At 48.3% G+C, this 22,461-nt stretch overlaps 1 protein-coding gene across 1 annotated transcript in view; it reads left to right on the plus strand.

Moving 5' to 3' along the window:
• The window catches only part of PLXNA2 (plexin A2), a 563,332-nt gene that overhangs the window by 422,294 nt on the left and 118,577 nt on the right, over positions 1 to 22,461 (plus strand). The window contains exons 15-16 of the mRNA XM_086923371.1: positions 1,633 to 1,769; positions 13,419 to 13,586. Of these exons, the coding sequence (XP_086779497.1) occupies positions 1,633 to 1,769; positions 13,419 to 13,586 (305 nt within the window). The remainder of the gene's footprint in view (positions 1 to 1,632; positions 1,770 to 13,418; positions 13,587 to 22,461) is intronic.

The following is a 22,461-nucleotide window of genomic DNA, read 5'->3' on the forward strand; positions in this document are numbered from 1 at the left end:
ACCTGCTCTTTCTTTTGGGGACACAGACCCTCCATTCCTCTATACCTGCTTGGAAGGGACAGCCTATGTTGTAGAGACCGCTAGTTTTTTTTGTTTTTACCTACTTTGTCCACGCTAATATCTTATATGCAGGGCTCGAGCCGGGGTACCATGTGGGTGGACGGCATCCCCTCACGTATTTTACCGGGAGCCCGATAACTATAAACTGCGACTGAGTGCAAGCCACCTTTCGTGACGTCACTTCCTGTTGTGACGTCAGCGCTCCCCCACTTCTTTTTTAGGACATGTGCCCTGCTTTTATGGGTAACATGTCAAACAAACAGGACTTTGCTGGGCTTAGGATGTCACAGCTCATGAGACGTGAACTCCTCAGCTCGCTAAAGGTCCCCAAGGCCCTCCCCCTCATGACAGTGGGGAGCTTCAGTTTGAAGCCCTGAAGAGCCCAGGGCCGAGTGTTGCAGCAGGTAGGTGTTGTGTTTTAATTGACTGTATGATGCGTGTTTGTATGTATGAATGTATGTGTATTTGTGAGTGAGTGTTGTGAAAGGGGGTGTGCATGTATCTGCATGTAAATGCATGGGTGTATGTTGCCTACCCTGCCCCCTCTAAGCTGTACCTACCAGACGCCACTGATTCTCATTATTCTGACGTTGGGAGCTGAAGGGGGGGTGGGGGATGCCGCATCATTGGTATTCTCTGTGCTCCTCTCTCTTGTGAGGGCCCTTCCTCTTGGATTGCATTTGAAGAGGTGCTTGACTCCGAGGATAGAGGTACTATCAAAGAGATGGCCATCTGCAGGAGAGCTGAAATGCATAGCTGTCTGGACCAGGATGCCAGACCAAATTCCATATATGTATTTAGTGTCGATGAGGCGACTCAGGATAAACTCTGGCTGAGTTGACTGTTGGTGAGGAAGAAGAGCATCAAGAGGTCCTGGGATATTGTGTCCCTTGTTGGGTGGTTCATTTTCTTGACAGCGATGCTCGCAGATATGGAAACAAAAGCCACTGAAAGGGTTTCTCCTGAGAGTAAGAGGTGAAATAATTCATGGATTGGTCGTACTAGCTCCAATATAGCGGTATAAATGTAGCTTTCTGTAGGTAAGGAAGCTGCAAGCTCAGGTGTCAAACCGACCTACGGCTAACAATATCCGTAGAGTGGGCTTTGGGTTCCCGCCTCCTTCCATCATTGGTTTTACTAGTCCACCCTATTTTAGCCATGGGCTTGAGGCCTGATAGTCAGGTCTTGGGGCATACATCCCTCACCTGATGCTATTGGCTGTTATATCTGTCCGACTCTACTCAAATAATTATATTGAATTGCATGAGGGATTACTTTACAACCACATACCTCCCTGTCTGCTCCTTCCACTCCCACCCCCACGGTGTCTCCCTCCAATATTGCAAACACACCATGTGTTAGCATAATAAAACAGGACCTATTGACTCTGTGAATGCCTTTTACTTTCATAATCAATTTGCAGAGAAGAACTATGTTTCCTTGAGCACTGCCTGGACACCTAAACTCATTTGACTTTTCTGCACAGATTCTTCAGGTCATCATTCGAGTCTCTTAAGCAGTCAGATGGTGGGTCCTAACAGGTTTTACAATTCCTCTCTCCCTCCCTCCCAGGACCCTGTTGTGAGCCACCTGGCGCCGCTACGAGGGCCAGAGTCTGGGGGCACCATGGTGACCATCACTGGACACTACCTCGGAGCGGGCAGCAATGTCTCGGTGCTGCTGGGGAACCAGACCTGCGAGTTCTATGGGTGAGTAAAGCGGCAAGGCACCTTAGGAATGTTGATGTGTCCCTGGAATTTGCCATGCAAAGTGTGATTCAGTAAGAATCTTTATTTCATCACATTATATAAAGATGCATATCAGATGCTAGGTGAATCAAGAGGACCTCAGTGACAGCTGAAAGCATGTGACCCTGGATCACAACCAGGCTCATGCTGGGCTTGACTGCCTGGCACCAGTGACTCTGCCCTCTTCTGCTGAGCTTCTTGCATTGCTTTGGCTCCAGAGTTTTACAAGTTCACTCCATTTCATTGTTTCCGAGTTCCCCTATGATTGTGCTTGGTTATTATGCTGGGATGAAGATGCTGCTTCCGGTTCTCCTGCAGCGCGTTTGGCTGTTTATTTGACCCAACTTGTTTTTATGTATTATCTAATTTAATATACATTTTTCTGCCCTTGCTTGAGTCACATTGATATGGTTTCACTGCTCGGTTTTCTATATTTTCCTTACATGATTTGTTTCCTGTCCAGTGTATCTTCCCTTTCTTTTCCGCAGCTGCCACATATCTCAACAGACTTCACCAGCACGCCACGTAATGTTGCTAGGGGAAGCGCTTCGTACAATCCCTCAAGAATTGATTTTGTAGCTGAGAGGCCTGAAAGCATACAGCTTGCACCATGCATCTGCAGGATGTTTACCTCTCTCGCCCTAACCAACCTTCATAGCAGTCGTGCCTCGGCCTTGTCTTGCCATGCCCTGCTCCATGGCTTGAGTGGTTGTCGTTTGCAGATGATGTACTGGTTTTCTACAGGAGCGGGTCAGAGTTACTGTCTCTTCCAGGACACTCAGCATCCTCCAGCACACAAAACTGCAGTAGCTCCCCCCCAGAATACTGCTGTGCCAATCAGCGCATGGAGTAGCAGTTGCCCTCTCTGGTTAATAGAGCCTGAAGCAGTCCTCTCCGGATGTGCAGTGTTCAACTGATGTGCTCCATAATACGTGCATCCTTAACGTGAGGTTGTATCCTTTGAGGACTGAATGGAGATGTCTGCTGCAGAAGCGTCGGTACCACAGTGACTGACTTCCACAGTTGTTCACATGCGTAGTCGCATGTGGAATCTGCCAGTAGGGTCACCGATATTGCTGAGTTCCTTGAACTACGGCCAAGTAGACAACAGTTACAGTTGGTGTTGCATCTCACCACTGAAGAATTGCACATATAGCTTAGCTTGCGGTCACACAACTACTCACACCCTTGCAGTTGTACTACTGGCCCCACCCCAAAAGGGGAGCTACTTTTGTGGCATGGTCTGAGCTCCTGCCATCGAGGGCTACTTGGGAATCCCACCCACACAGGGGCACCTCTTTATCTGGTCCTTAGCTCAAACCAGTGCTTAATTTGGACCAGTGGTTGCAGGTGCTGGCCACCTACTCTTCTTTATCGAGACCGGGTCTAATTTTTCTGTCATCAGGTTTTGACTAAGAGAGAAAGGCAGAAAAGGGAGAAAGAAGGAGGAAGAGAAAGATAGGGAAGCAGTGGAATAGGACCCTTTACTCTGCACGCACTTACAATGTGTGCCATTACCCCACATTTTTTACTCCGCAAAAACATTTACAAGCAATCCATTACAACGCATTGTCCATTACAACGCTTTGTCCATTACAACGCAATTTACTATTCTAACTCCACTGGGGCGCTGTAATAGGGAATGTGTTGTAATGATTTGCGGAGTAAAGATCTGCGTTGTAAAAGTTTTTGCGGAGTAAAAAATGTGGGGTAATGAAATGCGTTGTAACGCAAGCGGAGTAAAGGATGTTTCTCAAGCAGTGCAAGGAGCAGAAAGTAGGGATGAAAAATAAGCAGTAAAACGTGAGATAATGAAGCCGCAAGTATAGGGTGGTTTGAGAGAGGGGCATGAGGTGGACTCAAGAAAGGGCCGACATGGCCTTTGGCATCCCTGCATTCAGAAAGTACCCCAGCACTGGATCAGACCGGAGGAGTCCTGCTTATAGGTGAGCCCAGGACCACTCTTGTAGTCCGGCTGCAGTCCAGCTGCCAGATTAGGCGCAGTTGTGGTGCATTTTTGGTTTCAAGGATCTGAAGTCCCACTTCAACAGGGCTCTCCTTCACAACAAGTCTAGAATCCCACCATGACTGCGGGCCCTGCCATCCCTCCATCATCTGGAAACTCCGCCACCATATCACAGCCCGCAGGCCCAACACTGCTAGAATCCAATATCATATGGAGACCAGTAGGTTCGCCATCACCTATGAACCAGCCAACCACATCAAAAACCACAGGCCCACCGTCAACAGACTCCACCGCCACAATGTAACCCAGAGGTTCTCCATTACCTGTAAGCCCCACGTTACATTGCGACCCACGGGCCTGCCATCACCTTGAAAACTCACCACCACCTCCAAGACCCACGCACCCGCCGTTGCCTGGAAACCGCATCACCAGATCCTGGACCGAAGGCCTGCTATCACCTAGAAACCTCACACGAAGATCTCGAGGCTCGGAGGAGTCGGGGAAGGCCGGCCCTGCCTGACCTTGACTGTCCTAAACCCCCCGAGGGCGGAAGGACACTCCGCCTGTGAAAGGGCTCGTCTTTCAGAGAAGCGGCCGCCAGAGGCGGCGGGGACGGTAATTAGGGTCTCGGTGGAACGGCAGACCTGTGCCTTTTTTCACATCCTCATATCCCCCCTTCGCCTGTTTTTTATCTGCTATAAAAATCAGCCAGCCCTGGGAGGCATGATGGGGCTAATGGGAGAGCGGCTCCGCGTATCAGCAATTACAGCTCACCCCGGACTCGGAGGAGATAAAACGGGATCTTGCGCACTCGTTTTATGGATGAACTGCAAAGCGGCGGATTAGAGGCGGAATATTAATAAGGGGTGAAGGGTTTAAGGCTGGCGCTCAGAAGCTGCCTGCTTGGATAAACAAGCGAACGGAGGGGTCAGTCTCTTTTTGGGGGTTCTTGGGTCACCTTGGGATCCTGCTGGCAGCAAAACGGGGTTCTGGGAACCTTTAAATCGTTATAACTTTATCCTGTTTTTTTATAGAGCTGACTCAACCAGGCTTGCAGATAATAACAGCGTTGCTGTTGCCATCAATGAGTGACTTGGAGGGGGGGCAGCGGGTCGTACCCATCTCGTGGCCTCTTAGGATTCGCCTTTGCTCATTGCAGCTATTGAACTCGTTTTCTTGAAGTTAGTGCTTCTTAACAGGCCAGTGAAGACACTTAGGGGCAGATTTATGAGGCCGTTGAGCCTCTTTGCGCTGCAATTGCGTCACTTTATTTGACGCAACGGCGGCGCAAACAATGCGCCCTATTTACAATGTGACGCATCTAGGAGATGTGTCACGTTGTAAAGCACTGCGCCATAAGGAGGCGTTCCTGCGCAGGGGGGGGGGGGGGGGGGCGTTCTTGCGCAGGAACGCCTCCTGAAAGTGACTGAGTGAAATCTATGAAATTCAATCAGTCACTTTCAGGGCAATGCTGCGTCAAAACCCTGCGCCTGCTTCAAGCAGGCGTAGGTCTTGACGCAGCATTGTGTAGATGGGGCACCCCGAGCCTTGCTGGAGCTGCGTCGCACTTGCGACGCAACTCCAGCAATGCGCCACATTTCCGGCATAGATGCGTCACGCATCTGTGCCGTTTTTACACCATGGTGCGCCGCATTTATGCGGCGCACCATGGGTAGCGTAGCTGTGGCGCACTATGGCGCACATTAACTGGCGCATCCCTGGGGATGCGCCAGTTAACATAAATCTGCCCCTTAATGCGGTGAAGTTCTGGCGCAGCTAAGTATACGCACGCTTGGTTCTTGCCCGTGTGGAAATCACCAGCCGCGCGCTCCGTCTGCCAGGCCTGGGCCTCTACTCCCTGCACTGCCAGGCCTGAGCAGCACCTCCGTGTACCAACGACCGCGGTACGAGGGGCTGAGTGGAGACTAAAAGGTGCGCACCTTTTTACTCCCGTCTCTGATTTGACATTTGAGGAACAGGAAATGATCGAAGTGAGACAAGGCAGAGAACCGGAAGGGTCAGTAGCGCAGGATGGACAGCTGCTGTTTTGGCAGGCCTTGATGCTGAGTTTGACCGATAATAGTTGTATTTTCTATTAGGCTGGAATGACCTTGGTGACAGCCTATTGTGTGGCCTAGCGCTTAGAGACCTTCCGATAGTAAGCGCTTAACAAATATAAATTAACATAACATAACATAAACGAAGGACTGTAGTCGAGGGGCCTTACTCAAGCCCCACTCTGAAGCATAGGCCGTGGGGCATTTACGTCTGCTTCACGATTCTGAGTCAGGGCACTGCCGGTCTGTATAGATCTTGCGCCTGCATTTATGAGTTTAAAGCTTACAACGGAGAGACATATAAGTATTTGACGGTTATACTTTTGTTATTTAAAATGCAAGCGTGGGTCCCTCTTGGAGAAGTAACTCGCTGACAAATTCTGAATGACCAGCGCATTTGAGTCCCATGAATGCATGCGGCCAAAGATCATTGAAGGCCAGAATTTCGTTCACTTGAGCTACACTCTTAACTTCACTATCAAATAATTCAGACTTGTGTAAAAAAAATTCTACTGCCAATTATGTTTTGCGGCATCTGAACATGATTTTGACTACGGTGTGTGTGTACTTGATCCATATTGTCAGATAACGGATGTTTCTTATCCAGTGAAATCTACCCGATTGATCGACCTCGGAAGGATGAGAAGCTGAGTGGATCCGTCAGGAATCAGACTCGTGACCAAGAAGTACAAAACTGATAAGTGCGGTGGATGCATTTGTCTACAGGTCCGAGTCGAGAGCCGGCTCTGATTGCTGTTTTGAGTCTGATACCACTGACCTCTCAGTCCAGTACAAACAGGTTGAGGTTTTGTTCCCTCCCCCCCTACCCCCCTCTCAATCCTCCCCCCCTTCCCCCTCTCAATCCTCCCCTTGTGCTCACTCTGGCCATTGGATTATTGCATGCAGTGGTCCTCCTCTTACCTCTTGCCTTTGGCGATCAGGAGAGACCAGGCATGGAAAGAATCTAGCATCTCTCCAGGTCTGCCTCCTAATTCACCACTTATGTACTCTAATTAGCCTAGCAAGCAGCATGTCGGCAGAAATATTAAAATATGAATTACCCTGCTCTCTCCTGTGGTGTTCAGTTGGCCTATCCCCCCTTCCATTCTGATGAGAAGTGCTGGGATTGTATCAGCGCTGAGAGTCTGATTACACCAAGCGGGGTTATAATGAGATCGAGCTAATTACAGCTTCCTTATTCACAGCCCGCCTTTCGGAGTCGTGGGTAGGTCCGCTAGGATGGCGTGATAATAGCACCGAACCTAATGAACTGATCACTGGCAAAGCGTGTGTCATGAAGCTACGGGGCAACAAGCAAGTCGCAAAGCAATGAGGCAACGTGCAAGTTGTGCAGTCACAGCGCAAAACGAGCATCCCTCAGCCATATGGAAACATGCGATTCATTCAGATATTTGGCTACGCAGCCTTGAGGAATGGCGTAAGTAGGTCATCTGTGGGCAGATCTGCCATTCATGCAGGTACAGGGCAACCAGCCAGGAGGCAGCATGTATGTCATACAGCAATGGGGGTAACTCTTTACCAGTGCTGCCAGAGTTGGGGAGTTGCTCAGGATTTCACAAGAATGACATGGTCAGTAGATGAGAATTGATGGGAGGCTGGTCAAGCATCAGTATGCAATCTTGCACAAGTGTTGTAACTGCCACCTGAAATGCATCAAACAGTGGGATTCCTTCAAAACATCTGTGCGGGGTCAATAGTCAAAAGTCTGCCATTTTAATGGGGTTTTCAGGGATCGGAATGGAAGGCAGGTTAGATTAAAAGTGAAAGCAACAGTTTTTAAGGTGAAACACCTAATACTTAAATCTCCATATTTGTTGTCACTCTACTTGCACGTTTGAGGTGTGATTTTTATTCGTGGACCTGCTGGAATCGCTGTTACGGTAAAGACTCCATTGGCCAAAATGGCATTGGAGGCCATCATTCAGTCACTATACCACAGCAGTGCCCTGCTTTCAGAGAGGACACGACAGAGCGAGAAGGTTGAGCATTAGCACTGTCTGTAAAGGGAACAGGCGCCTTCTGTAGCAGCAACGTCTTACCCTCTGAGACACAGGCAGACCTGCCATCCAGGCAAAGGAAGCCTCAAGTAACCCGTCATCCCGAGCCTTCGCCATAGAGAGAAAACAAAGGTCTCCTTTCTAACTTGATCATTGTTGTATAACAGTGTGACCCTCTCTCAGGATGCCCTGTACAGCCATTGAAACGGGCACTAGAAAGCACGCCTCGGGAGTGACGGGATGATATTTTTGTAGCCAATCATTTTGAAGTGTCTTGATTAGTGATAGAACAAACCACACTTAAAAGGAAAATAAGGTGGGATGAAAAAGGAGTAGACAGAAGGTGAAGGAAAATCAAAGAAAGGTTTTTTAAGAACCCTCACTCACCACCTAGTGGTGACATGCTTCATCACTGGGTTCCCACTGAAAAGACCTAGCGTCTTTCCAGTGTGCTACAACGCCTGTTTTGCAGCGGAGCTGGTTGTTTGTGAGTGTTGAGGGTGCAAACGAAAAAAACCAAAGAGTGCTATGTGAGTGCAGATTAAAAAGTGCGTAGTTGTGACAGCAAACTATTTTATTCAAGGCCCAACTAGCACTAATAAAAACAAGGCTAAGTGGAAACTCAAAAAAGGTATCTATAATTAAAGACACCTAGTCCACTGGGTGAAAAAATGGCCATTTTTTCACCCAGTGGACTAGGTGTCTTTAATCACTCACATAGCACTCTTTGGTTTTTTTCGTTTGCACCCTCAACACTCACAAACAACCAGCTCCGCTGCAAAACAGGCGTTGTAGCACACTGGAAAGACGCTAGGTCTTTTCAGTGGGAACCCAGTGATGAAGCATGTCACCACTAGGTGGTGAGTGAGGGTTCTTAAAAAACCTTTCTTTGATTTTCCTTCACCTTCTGTCTACTCCTTTTTCATCCCACCTTATTTTCCTTTTAAGTGTGGTTTGTTCTATCACTCTCCAGTTGTTTTTGTAATCATTCTTGGGGGTACGAGAGTGACCTGCTATACCCTTACTCTCTCTTTGTTTAGTAGTAGTGTCTTGATTAGTGTCATAGAGTTGAGCCTCAGCTCTGCTTTCTAATTTTACCCAGTGGGTATATTTTGTATCATAGTTCTGAAGTTGCCTCTTGTCACACTTCAGTAACTTATGCGGTGCAGGCAAAATTCTTGGCATTCCAGTTCTTGATGTTTTGCTCTCCCATTATAAATGCATAACTAAGAGTCTCATAATGCAAAGAAAAAGAGTGCTGATTAAACTACTAATCCCTAAAACTAGTAAGAGTGAGAGCTATGAATTATGAACAAAAGAAACTTTTGAATTATGAATTATGAACAAAAGAAACTTTTTTTGAAAAGTGGTTTCTGATAATACTCCTCTTCGGCTGTCATACATGTGTGGTACATCACACTGAGCACTACAAATGTGGCGCAACAGCCTGCAGTGTGAGGAGCCTAGATCTCTATGGGGCACCCTCTGGCATTGGCAGTGCGCCCCTGGGCTGAGAGCTTCTGACCAGGTCAGGAGCGTGGAGGGCCCTCTTCATATACATTGGCAGGGGGCAGTCAAGTGTCATTATGCCACTGCGTGCAGCTACTCACTCGCTATCTGAAGGCATTTCAGTCACTGCGCCTTCCATTAGCAGGACCTCCGCTCTGCTGAGAACTGTTGGTGATGTAACTTTAAAAGTGCATCCGTGCACTGATTCTATCAGATCTTGAGAGCGGTAACAGCACACGCACCGTGATGCCTAAGGCACACCTGACCCAACTATAGAGCAGGTTTATCGATACAACACAAACACATTTGCTTTCACAGAACCCCACTGACGCGCTGCGTGCACACACTGCATGCAGGGCTATGTCACAGTCTACAAGACAGTCAATGCCAGCAGCCACCGCGCTTCCTTCCTTGCAAGACTAGGAGCTCTGGTGCGGCTGCACCACTGCCAGGATGGAAGCTAAGACGTGCCACAAGGTCTTCTACTGCTAGGGGGAAAGGGTTAGAATCCCACCATACCTCCTCGTCTCCTAAAAGAAGCTTTAAACATCACTTCCACGCAGATAGCTGTCCAGTCACCTGTCTCCCTCTTAGGTGAAACCGTTTCCCCCTCAGTCCCATCGCCTACAGAAGGTATTTCTCTCTGTTGCACCTTCCCCCTCTGTCCCATTCCTTGTTGACTCCTCACCCCTCCGTCCTCTGCTATAACACCCTTCTTCTCCCTTCTACAGCCTTTCTCCTCTTTACAGCCTTTCTCCCCTCTGTGTATTCTCCAGTGCACTGTTGCTCTGTAGCTGGAGTGTGGCGAGGCTACATGCATCTATGTTGAGAGGCAATGGCGGGGTCCTCGAGTTCAGCTCACCTGGGCAACCCGTTTGGAAGACCCCGCCACCCTCTCCCTTCTTCAAGGGTGGGTTCCCAGTGGAGTTTGTCTTCCAGGCCCAGCGCGGCGGCTGGGTGCTGTGTTCGCGCTGTAGACGTCCATTGTGAATGTCCCCTAGGGCCCTTATTTATGAGGTCTTGCGTCAGTTTTGCGCCGCCGGTGCGTCACTTTTTGTGACGCACCAGCGGCGTAAAATATGCGCCTTGTTGCGCCATATTTAAAAAGTGACGCATCTAGGTAGATGCGTCACTTTTTAAACCCCTGCGCCACATTATACCTGCGTCTGGTATAATGTATGCAGAGGGGGCGTTCCCGCGCAAAAAGCCTCGTAATAGTGACGCAGTGAAATCTATGAGATTTCACTGCGTCACTTTTAGGATGCTGTTGCGTTAAAATCTTGCGCCTGCCTCACAGCAGGCGTAAGACTGACGCAAGCCCTTTAACATGGGGCTTTCCCCATGTGAAAGGACGCATTGCTGGAGATGCGTCACTTTTGTGACACACTCCAGCAATGCGTCACTTTTGCGCTTACAGATACGTCAGAAATACTGACGTATCTGTAAGTCCTTGCGACATGATGCGTCATACATTAAATATGACGCATCATTGGTGTCGCAAGGAGTGCGCAGTGAAAAGTGACGCATCGCTGTTTTCACGCAGCGATGCGTCACTTTTCATAAATGAGGCCCCTAGGTGTCTTTGCAGTGCAGCACTCGGCAGGTTACAACAGCGGATTGAATGGATGTGGCGCAGGCGTCAAGAGCTTCTGTCGATACAGTGTGTGCAGCGATCCACGACCGCTTGCCTCACTCAAGTCTCCCCAGTCTGGGTTTATTCATACGGCAAAGCCAGTATTGTGTCTCTCGTTTTGTCCTCCTGAAAGAGGCGTGCGTCAAAATTGTTAATCCTTTGTTGGGGTGTCCCGAACATCTGCTGCACGTGTCTAAACACCCTGCACGGCTCGTGCCCTCAGGGACTGGGATCCGAATGAGTGATGGGTGGTTCCATGCAGACGGTGCGATAGCCCCCCCATGTTTGCGGCATTCTCTGAGGTGGCCCGGGCGGCCTGGCGCACCATCCATCATTCCACGCCTCACTCCAGCTCACCCGCGAACTGTGAAAAGACCCGCCTGCGGGCCCAAGTCCACCGGGAAAAAAAACGAGGATACAAATCAGAGAGGGACAAAATATAGCACAGCTCCTTCTTAATTTACTTCATAAATAAAGCACTGCCTTTTGTGGAGTATGTGTCGGCCTCGAAGGGGGGGGGGGCATTGTCTATGCACGCGGGCAGCAGATGGAATGGTGGGTCCGGCGGGCGCCATGCCGCCTGCGTCCATTCACAACTGACCAATGGGAAGGCGAGTCCGCCATTCAGTGTCAACAGCCCCTCTGCACGCCAACGAATCGCCCCTTTTAATGAACTTGCTGCCCACACCTGCCACCAGACGTGAAAGAAATGGCAAAAATGACATATGAGCTCGAGCGGCAACAGGCCTAGTCTAATGGCTGGAGACATAACGCAGACTTCAGTTTACAGCTGCCCGTGTTTTTGGAGGGAACTTTTCAAGTCCTGTCTATTAGAGCTGTAGGCAGGAGCCATCAACATAGTTTCTTAGGTAACATAGAATATTGAGCCTCTGTAGTTTCTTTCACATGGTCTCGCGTTCACCTCACTTTTTTATTAAAAAAACGGACTCTTTAAAAACAAAACATTCACAGCTGTGCTGTCTTTTCCCAGATCCGTGGTGTTGTGAGCTCAAAGCACTCTCAGTGCATTCAGGACACGTTCTAAGATGGCAATATTGGCTGTCCGACCCAGACCTCTTTTCTTTTGTTTCTTCGGTTTACCTTTATTTTCCTTTTTTGGACCCTTTTGATGCTAGACACTCCCACCGAATGAATCTAAAGTTCCCATGGTGGCACCCTTGGCGCACCTTGGCACAACACATATTCTGAACGGGCCTCCCCATACGATAACCTCAAGAGGTGACCCCGGTTGGCCATGAGTCAGTTTCAGAGTGCAATTACTGAGACCTTTGGTGAGGTCTACTGCTTCCGCTGTCCTTTAAGGCCTCTAGTAAAAAGTAACCCTTTGTGTTTGTCATTATTTTTTAATTAAAGTGAACGTTCAAAATCAGTCTGGATTACACTCTCAAGGATGCTCTTCAACATCGTAATGAGTGCGGAAAGGGTCATTGCTACTCCCTTTGGTACACCTTTTATTAGGGTTACTATTTGATGGTACACCTGTTATTAGGGTTTTATTAGGGTTACTATTTGATGGCACACCTGTTATTAGGGTTACTTTTAGATGATACGCCTGTTATTAGGGTTACTATTTGATGGCACACCTGTTATTAGGGTTACTATTAGATGGCACACCTGTTATAAGGGTTACTTTTAGATGATACGCCTGTTATTAGGGTTACTATTAGATGGCACACCTGTTATTAGGGTTACTATTAGATGATCGTGAACATCTCCTTGCACATAGCTGTAAGCTGGAGGATGGCCGGTGCCCACAGAGAACAACACACCCTGCCCCACTTTTTCCCCCACTCTCCTCTGCCCTTTTGGTCTGTCAAAGAGGCTTTGGGACCAGATTTCCTCCCAAGCCATGCACTTTGCATGCTACAGAGTACAGAACACTTGTAAATTCACTTTTTATATTGCTAAGTGGTCGCTACAGATCTGGGAAAACAGCATGACAAAATGTGTGACTGCATGAATTGCCTACTGCCCAGGATGCTGGGTGACTTGTACAACAGCAGGGATTCTCTGTGTATGCACAAAAAACATATTGACATTCTGTGGGGTCCTTCCTGACTAGAGGAGGTTCAGCCTCTTTTAAAATAAGGAGTCTGTTCCAGACTTATGGAACTGTCAGAAGGCGTAAAATTGTCACATATTGTCTCTAGTTCTCTCATTCTGAATACGACAGACTCGATGGAAAGTACTTCACTCAGTGCTCAACAGAAAAGCAATGGTAGGAGTAGGGGAACCTTCCCCGTATCCATTCCAAGCTGCTCCTCTTGAAGAGTGAAGTTGTATAATATGGTTATTTCTACCCAGGGCTACATTATAATCACATAAAAGATAGTTTTTTTAAATAAAAATATTTACAGGTGTCAATTTGCTTCATGCCTGTTTTGTTATTTCCCCACTCCCCTCCAGGCGATCGATGAATGAAATAATCTGTGTGTCGGCACCCTCTGCAGTCGGCCTTGGGGCCGTCCATGTCTCCGTTAGCGTGGATCGTGCTCAGATTGCCAGCGTGCTGCAATTCGAGTACATAGATGACCCGAAGGTGCACACCGTGGACCCCGAGTGGAGTATTGCCAGGTAACCTATCACTCGTACCAGATATCAATCCGTCAAAGAGCCTAAAACTATGTGCTGTGGGTTATGTCCAGCGGCTACTTTTATGGACAGCATTGTTAAGAATTTGCATGTAGTAGAGGGGAGTTAAGAGCGAATCATTAGTGAGTGCAATTATTTTAACTTCTAATCCATTCTTCATTTCTGGGGACGAAAGCGCCTTTGCACTCTGGTGAAAGAGGAAAGGCAGAGCTGCCTGGGTCAGCAGTGTCACCTGGTGGGCAACCAGCAGCGACCCTTCCATTAAGGAGGAGCGCCGCCCTGCCTGCCACCACCTTAAATAAAATGATAATAAAATGGGTTTAAACCCTGTTTGATCATTTTATTTTAATCCCTGGACCCACCCCCCAGAACCCTGATGAGTCTTTAGCAGGCCCAGGGGGGTGACACTGCTGGTCGGGGAGTGGTAGTGCACTCCCTTCACTGCGCATGAGGGTTTGGCCAACCGTCTCAGGCTGGTCAAACCCTCATGCACAGTAAAGCTCTCTCCAGCCCCAGCTGTGTTGCTGGGGATGGAGAGAGCAGGCACCGGCTCCCAGTCTGCCTGGGAGCACAAGTTGCCAGTACTCAAGCCAATCCTGATGCTGCTTCCTTGCAGCATCAGGATTGGCCGCACTGCAGTCTGGGAGCCTGGTCCCAGAAGACAGAAGAGCGCGGTGCGACAGCGGCGGCGTTCAAGGTATGTTATTTTTTTAAATTCATTTATTTTTTGGGTCCTGTGAATGCCTCCTTCCCGCCTCCCTCCCCACCTCCCTCCCCCGGCCTGCCCAGCCACTTTGGCAGGAAAAGGGCTGCTACTGTGAGCAACTGAATTACTGCACAGAGTAAGGTTCCTTCAGCTTTTACAGTGGACACAGGGGTCGCCCTATAACTATCTTTAGCTTGTGATCGGGTACAGAGACACCTTTACCGGAAGTCAGTGTGCTGCTAATAGTGTCCTGGTGTAGAGGATCCAGAGACTGCAAGTCCGCTATTTGGGTAGCTGTAGTTTTGGGACAACTAGTTAAGCCTTTGACTCAGCCCTGGAAAGCTAGTTGGTGAGGCCCTAAGTCGGGTGGGATTGAGTGCTGTCCCTGTAACTGATTGTGGCCCACAGGATACCGCCAAAGAACGAATGGGTACCCTGGATGATATTCCGGCCCAACTAGGGCCATCATCTAATATTGTAAAAAAGGGTTTCCAAAGACAACCAGTAACCAAAGACCCTTTTTATGTTGCCCGGCGGTATCGCCTCTATGACCCACCAATGTTAATCAATGAAGAAGCAGGCGCTGGAGACTGGAAGGCAGGAAACGAGGATTTTATTCTCTCCGGAGGAGAACACATCAATTCAGACAGCAAGTATCGTCACGAGGTGCTCTAACCACATCTCTGAGGCCTGGCCTCTTATACTAGGGTTTATGACCTTTATTGCACATAACACATTCCCGCAACACGTTGATAGTTGAAAGAACATCCTCGGAATCTCCCCTTCAGGCCCGTTCCCACATGCATTTACAGTTGGATTCCCCACCCCGGTCACAACAGGTGATGGTTGTCGCACAGCAGGGCATTCCGCCGATTCACGGAATGCATGGGGTTGATCGGATCTCATGGGGTGGGGGCTTTGATCGATTCGGGGGTCTTTTGATGGGGAAGGGAAGCTTCCTACTGTACGGGGTAATAAACAGTATCCGCAGGGCCAGGTGGCGGCCTGGGAACAAGGAAGACAAACGGGGACACAGGAAAAGGGGGTTTGCATAGGCCATGAAAGGAATGAGGGGAGGTGTCGCGCTGGGAACAGGATGGGGTTCTGTGGTGAAGCTGCGCTGAAGGGGGGGTTTATGACCCAAGGCATGAGAGAGCGGGGGTTGTCAGTGTGCGGGGGGATGCTTGCGAGGTTCAGAGAGAGAGAGACGCGCTGGCTATCAGCGAGGGCAGGGAGGCCATGGTGTTCAAAATGGCTGCCGCTTACGCGCACGAATGGGCTTGAAAAGGGGCAAGATGGCGCCGATAATGTTCACCAAGTTTGTGTTAATTTTCCACAGTCCTCCCTTTAACATTTCCAAGACATCTTGCTGGCCTATTTCCTATCTATACCTATATGCAGCGATCATAAGCAAGGGAGAGGGGACTTAGGCAAAAGAACTGTACATAAACATCACATTATAAACATCATATTGAAAAATCTCATCATCTAGTAGGCGGGTTCATCGTTAAGTTGGTTGCAGGAAAAAGTCATCGTAATGCAATATCAGACTAGAATTATGTAGCGAGGGCGTTGGGTACAGATCATAGATACTTATAGTCATTTGGAATAAGAACTGGTAAGTTATCATATAAGTAAGTCCTTTTTGCATTCGGCGGGTGCATAGTTAGTCAATGGTGATTGGGAGAGAAAGGAGATACAGTAAAAATATCAGAGTTCTCGTTGTCTTTTGTCGTCTTCTGTTGGCACTGTTAAGCACCTGGATTACAATTCGGTCTGTCAACAGGAATGTTCATGTGGATTGAGTCGTTGGAGGTCTGCGGGCAGGGGTACATTTTGTTTTGTTTCGTTAGACCTCATAGGAGAAATGCGTTACGGTTTTAGAGCAGGTGCACTTTCTTTTGTAACGCAGAGCATAGATTTGCAATAAAAAAATGCGATTGTTCCTGAATTGTGAGATCTGTTTGTTTCTTGAGTCTGTGGTGGGCATTTCCTGTTGCTTCCATCATCTTCGAGGCGTTCAGCAGCGGGTAGAACCACATACTTCGTTCATCTTCTCTTTAGAAGCGACCCTTGGTGGAGTTCTAGGTCACCGTTCTAAGATTAACATAGTTCGTGGTCTACTTAGTCGGAGCTCCCTCCCTTCTGACGTAGGGAGTACTCTTCTCTGGGTAGTTCAGTAGGATTTGGAGGAACTTGGGAGTTCGTGTGGAAAGGTGCGGGTGTGAACAGTCCTTATGGTAGGTCGGAAGAGGAGGGGATGGAGCAAGGCCAAGTCGGGAACAGATCAGGGGGACGGAGAGTTTGCGACAGGCGGGTCCGTAACCATGTTCAGAGAGCGGGGACTTTTTGGCACACGTTGATCATAGAGCAGGGGCTTCAGGTCAGCCCTTTCCTTAGTTTTGTCTGAAACAGTGCCCCGTCCTGCGACTCCTTACTGCTGTGGTCTCGCCTCGGCCTCCGTCGCTGATGTTCCACAATCCGCAGTCAGGCCGCGTGCTCCCACATCCGGTCTCTTTCTCCTCCGACAGTGATACCCTTAAATGAGTTTTGAAAAGACAGTCTTTAGAGATATTGCAGAAGAAGGTAATTACATAAATCTATTTCTCTCCCAACACCAAGCAACTGGGGTAAGCACTCGCTACATTGGAGATTCTTGCGGCTAACGTATAAACAATTGATGATGGGTTTGCTGGATTCCTTACAACTTCCTTTTGTTGGCTAATTCTTTGGCGCTTTGATGGTTATTACGTTCATTTGTAATAGGTATGAGGTCTGGTACTCATTTATTGCATACGTCCTTTATAGTAGATGTCAGTTCTTCAGGTAGAGACCCATTTCCCTAGTACGAGTCTTGCAAGGCTAGGCTGGTCTTCAGGGCCTTGTATTTTACAAAAAAGTGCAACGTGCTATTCACCATAGTCTGATAGGCATCCTTCTGAGGGGTGAACATAGGCTAAACAAGTCTGCATTACATAAAAACATCTTATTTTCAACAAGGCTTACTGCAACAAGTTCTTTCGATTTTCGATCTAATTTTCAACTTTGCACACATCTTTCTAACTTTCTATATAAGTCCTCGCAACCTGGTTACTACAAAAACTCGGGGGGTGGTTTGCGATAATTATTAAACTTATCCTCGGGGAAGGAGGGATCTTGTGGAAAACAATTGGGCACACAGTGAATTAGAGCAGGGGGCGTTTTTCAGGCTCTTGTTCAGGGTAGCTGATACCAAACTGGGGGCATTTTGGGAAGACGGGGGTGTCTCGATCATTTCTTACTGTTTGGGGTGTAGAGACAATTTTGGAATGGGGATGGTCGCATTACCACAGACGTATTTTATCATAGAAGCCACTGACAAATAGTTCCCTGACTGTGGGTCAAATTTAGGGAACCTCAGTCGTCTTACCTGTCCCTTTCCTATTGGCCAATTTAAATTTCATCCATATTTAGCAGAAAAGGAGAGGTAGTAACGTGGTACCGATACAATTTTATTTTGGACAATTTTGTGCAAATACTTATGGTATTTGGGGCCAATCAGGAGGTGCACCAGGTTCGTCAATTAGGTGCCGGTCGCTAGGAAGAGGGAAAGTGTGGAGGGGTGAAAGAGTGAGAGAGAGAGAGAGAGAGAGAGAGAGAGAGAGAGAGAGAGAGAGAGAGAGAGAGAGAGAGAGAAGAGGGAGAGAGAGACAATAGGCCAAACAGTACACGTGGGACATGGAGAATGACCGTGTATTGTTTGGGCTATTCAGTGCGTTACGCAACGTTAGACGTTTCGGGTCTGTGTTAGGAGGTAGAAAGCATGCAGTTTTGGGACAGGAGAGCATTAGATCTGGTACAAAAAGGTCGTGCATTGGGTAGGGCGTCCTTTTTGTGTCGTCTTGCAGCGGTAGTCCGTTTTCATGCATCGGGCGTGACGTGGTTCCAGATCCCTTACGATACTCTAATCGGGATTCTAATGTACCCTGCAGAGGGAAAAAAGGAGGGAAAGGGGGAGGTGGGGGGACAACATTCGAACACATCAAATGTACGGGCACGAAAGTCCTTTACTTACCGCATACTCGTACTTATCTCTTCGGGATATAATCCCTTAGGGTTTTGGTTTCCGAAAGTCAAGGGGGCGGGCAATGTGATAGGTGGTTCATGGGGAGGTTCGAGGATGGCATTAAGGGTCGTGTGTAGAGAAACGCTTAAAAAGGGATCAGAGGTGCCTAGCGTGAGGTACCCGGTTTTGTAGATGTATCCGGCCTTCGGGATCCTTAAATCATTCCCAAAGCTGTGAGGTTCTAAGGCATATCAGTTCTTCGTTTAACCCGGTACCTTAGTACCTTCGACCACCATATCTTAATAACATTTTATCAATCACCCCGCCTTACTTTACCCATTCTCAGAAGTCGAGGTCCTTCTTCATATGTTAGTTCCTGAGCTTAGTCGCATATTTTGGAGGCAACGTATCATACCTGGGATCCGATCATCAATCCGGGGCCGAACAACCATTTCTCGGATAACCTTAAAAAAAGAGCAGAACGGTTGCGCACAGAAAAACCCTCCCACCGATACCCGTATTTACAAAAGTATGCGATGCCTATTCATAGTTTTTAAGACCTTTATTTGTATAATCATTCAGTACGTAAAATGTGAGAGCACAATCATAATTTGGCCTGACATGTCGTCGATGGAAGCACATACAGTAGGGGGTTATTTTATAGCACAAGAACATGTAAAAAGGCCTAATTTATTATTTGCAAGTAGCTAAAAACATTTCATTGCGTGACGAGGGAATCAGGGGCATTTCAGTTCATAAATGGAAACACAGTCAAGTTCATCGGAATCACATTTTCCTAGATGTAAACCGTGGGTGTGCATCATAAGCGACGTTATGTACCAGTTACAATAAATATCAAAAATAAATCGTTCATTGAAATCAAGATTTTTACGGAACCCCTTCTCAAACGTTCGCCAAGTGAACCCTCCTCCCTTTCCCATCGAGTGCACAATGGTTCGTATATATATCTTAGTACATCAAGTTTCATTAGTTAAGGAACACCACGAGGCGTCCGTTAGTTTCCATTGATACCGGCGCCATTTTGGGCGAGGCCGGTTTAGTCCGGAAGTAGCACCAGAGGAAAAAAATATCCTCGACGATTGGCGGTTGGACCAGGGTCCCTTTCGGCAGTTCAAAAGAAACTGTGCTAACAGAGGGGCTGGTGGCGTGGACCGTCAATCAAGAGAGGGAGGGGGTAGAGTCTTTCTTACCGGGTCATGTTGATGTTCAGCCGGAACTGACTCGAGTTCGTTAGCCCATAATGTTCCTGGGTGGTTCAGACGGAAGCTGATGCAGACACGAGAGCACCGCCATCTTGTTGCTGTGCCGTGGTTATTTCATTTGAGATCAATGCAGCTGTTCCTCACCGGAAGCCTGAAGGGGCTGAGGGCTCTTGGGACTTTGGTAGAATCTTCAAAGTCGAGGGGATGTTTGTCGATGGTGGGGGCTTGCGCCCAGGTGGGCAAGTGCCCGAGTTGCAATTTCGGACAAAGTTACTCCAGCGGCCTAGACCCGCCTTTCGAGGGCCCAGACGCCATTTTGAGACCCTGTGGCAGCCGCCTTTGTCGTATCCATCAGGAGTGGAAGAAACTTCTTGTGATGGCGAAGGACAGAGCATCATGCTGCTGGAGCAGGACATTTTGGTTCGGGGCGCCAGGGTGCAGCAGTGGAGCCTTCATCTGGGGAGGTGAGGGAGGCTCGTCCGTGCCGCCTTCCTCTCCCGGCGCATCCTACGCCGTCCCTTTGAATCAGGGGCGCACATGATGACCACCCTACACCCCTGATTCCGACTCTACACCCCTGATTCCGACTCTTGGGGGACCACTGTACATCCGGTGCTCCGTAATATGCCCGTCGGACATTGTGTGTCCTGTACTATGCAAGTATACCAGTCGGGTCTTGCATGTCCCGTGCTAAGGAAATATACCAGTCGGGCATTATGTGTCCTGTGCAGCGTAGGTATATAGCCGTCGCCCGGCTGGAGGACGTCGGCGCCGGACCAGGGCAGGGAAGCCTCCTACCTGTGGAGGTGGAAGAGGCTCGTCCGCGTCGCCTCTTCCTCCCTGCCCACCCTGCATCCGTTCGATGGAGGAATTCGTGATGGCCGGACCAGGAGATACGAGGGAGGGGGTCATTTGCAGCCGCCCCCTCCCTACTCGCGGCCCGGGGGACGCCATCCCTGGAAGGGTAGTATGGGAAGACCATTTCATTGCCTGCTTGGTGGAGCCTCCAGGACCTTCTCGCCGGCGATCCCTTTTGGCTCATGGCTGCTGGCAGGCCCCGCCCACACGTGCTATGTGTTTCGGATGGGCGGGACCATCGAACTGTTACATTTCGAGGACTTCCGGAGTGAGCATATCATGTTTTGTATTTTTCCTATTAGTCAAGTTTGTTTTTTAGAGAGTTCTACTAGTTATTCTATTTACTGTTGGTTGTGTGTTCTCTTTACCGTAATTAAATCCTAAGTTATATAATAGACGCTTGGCTTCCTTGAGTCCTTTCTCTAACGGGGGTTGTATACACTGATCTGTAATTGTTTTTGGTTTTCAGAGTGGGGGAGCAACAGAGAGCAATCAGTCCCAAAACTCTAACATGTCGTTAAAATTGGTCTGACGAAATCTGTGCCATCGAGCATAATCAAACGGGGTGGTTCTATCTGTCCTGTCCGCACTAGTCTGATTGGTTTTTATTTCGCGCCTTTTCCCTTTCTGTCGGCCTGTCCTTTCTGTCGACCCTCCATTCTTACCTATGCTCTGCAAAGTCGGGCATTGGGCTTTCCAGTGCCCGAGGCATTTACAGAAAGCACATTGGTTCTGCTTTAAATCTATTCGTCCTGTGCGCAGTGTCGGGGGATTACCTTCGGGTCGTTGTGTTCCGGGGTTGACTTGTCGGCACATCCCTCTACACCGTTCTCTTTCCATGTCTACTCCTCGGGACTGTGCCATCGCTGGCCCTTCCCTTTGCCTACTAGACGTTTGGAGGGTTGTCCGTCGTGTCCCTTCACCTTTTCTGAATTCGTCGCCTTCCCTTCGTCGTGTGGCTTCTTTGCGCCACATACCGAGACTATCGAGCATAATAGGTGTTGTTTCATTCCTACGAAGGGCTGTTTCTACCGTTTCTATTTTGTCAAGATCAAAGGATCCTCTCAGTGGCCACTGACTTTCTCGATCCTTTTTCGTATACTTATGCCACAGCTCACTATAGGCTATAGCGATCAATCCATGCTTCATGAACATGTCCTTATTAGGGGTGCCTTCCAGCGGAGCCGGATGGTTCATCTCTAATAAGCGGTCCGGGCTAAACAGGCTACTAACCAGTGGGGAGAAGACAGGCATGACGGATCACAATGGGATAATAGTCAGCACTACCTATCTTATCACTGCGCGCAAAGACTAGACAGAATATTTCTATTCCACGTTGTTTGCACGTAGTGAATACCTCATGAACCAATCTTGAGCAATCAATGTTAGGTCAAAAATAAAAAATCAATATGGTCAATGGGGAGAATAAGTAGGCTCGCAAAGGTTCGCGTCACCTACCCTTTCACTATCTGTAAAGAGGGGACCAATTCTTCCCTGTTTGCAGACAGAGAATCTCCAGAAAACAATCTATAACAGTTAATCAATGGCAACGTTAGGTCAAAAATAAAAAATCAATATGGTCAATGGGGAGAATAAGTAGGCTCGCAAAAGTTCGCGTCACCTACCCTTTCACTATCTGTAAAGAGGGGACCTATTCTTCCCTGTTTGCAGACAGAGAATCTCCAGAAAACAATCTATAACAGTTAATCAATGGGGGGAAGGGGGCAATTGTTCAATGTGGGAGAAAGATAGGTCCGACGGGTGCGTACCTATCCTTCGCTGTTTATAAAGGGAGAGCCTGTTGTTTCTCCGTTTGCAGACAGTGAATCTCCAAATAAATTAACAAAAAGTAATACTAGTATTTTCTCATCAATTATCAATCACTTTCAATTATCAATCACTTTCGCAATTTGTCGTGTGTACACGACCTTACCCGGACCGCATGGACAGTTTCTTGTCTTCCGAATCCAGCGCCCGATCGTCCTCTTCTCTTCATACTTCTCGTGGCACTCCTGATGGTTCCCA

Source organism: Lissotriton vulgaris, chromosome 5 (genome assembly GCF_964263255.1).
Source record: "Lissotriton vulgaris chromosome 5, aLisVul1.2, whole genome shotgun sequence".
NCBI classification, from domain to species: Eukaryota; Metazoa; Chordata; class Amphibia; order Caudata; family Salamandridae; genus Lissotriton; species Lissotriton vulgaris.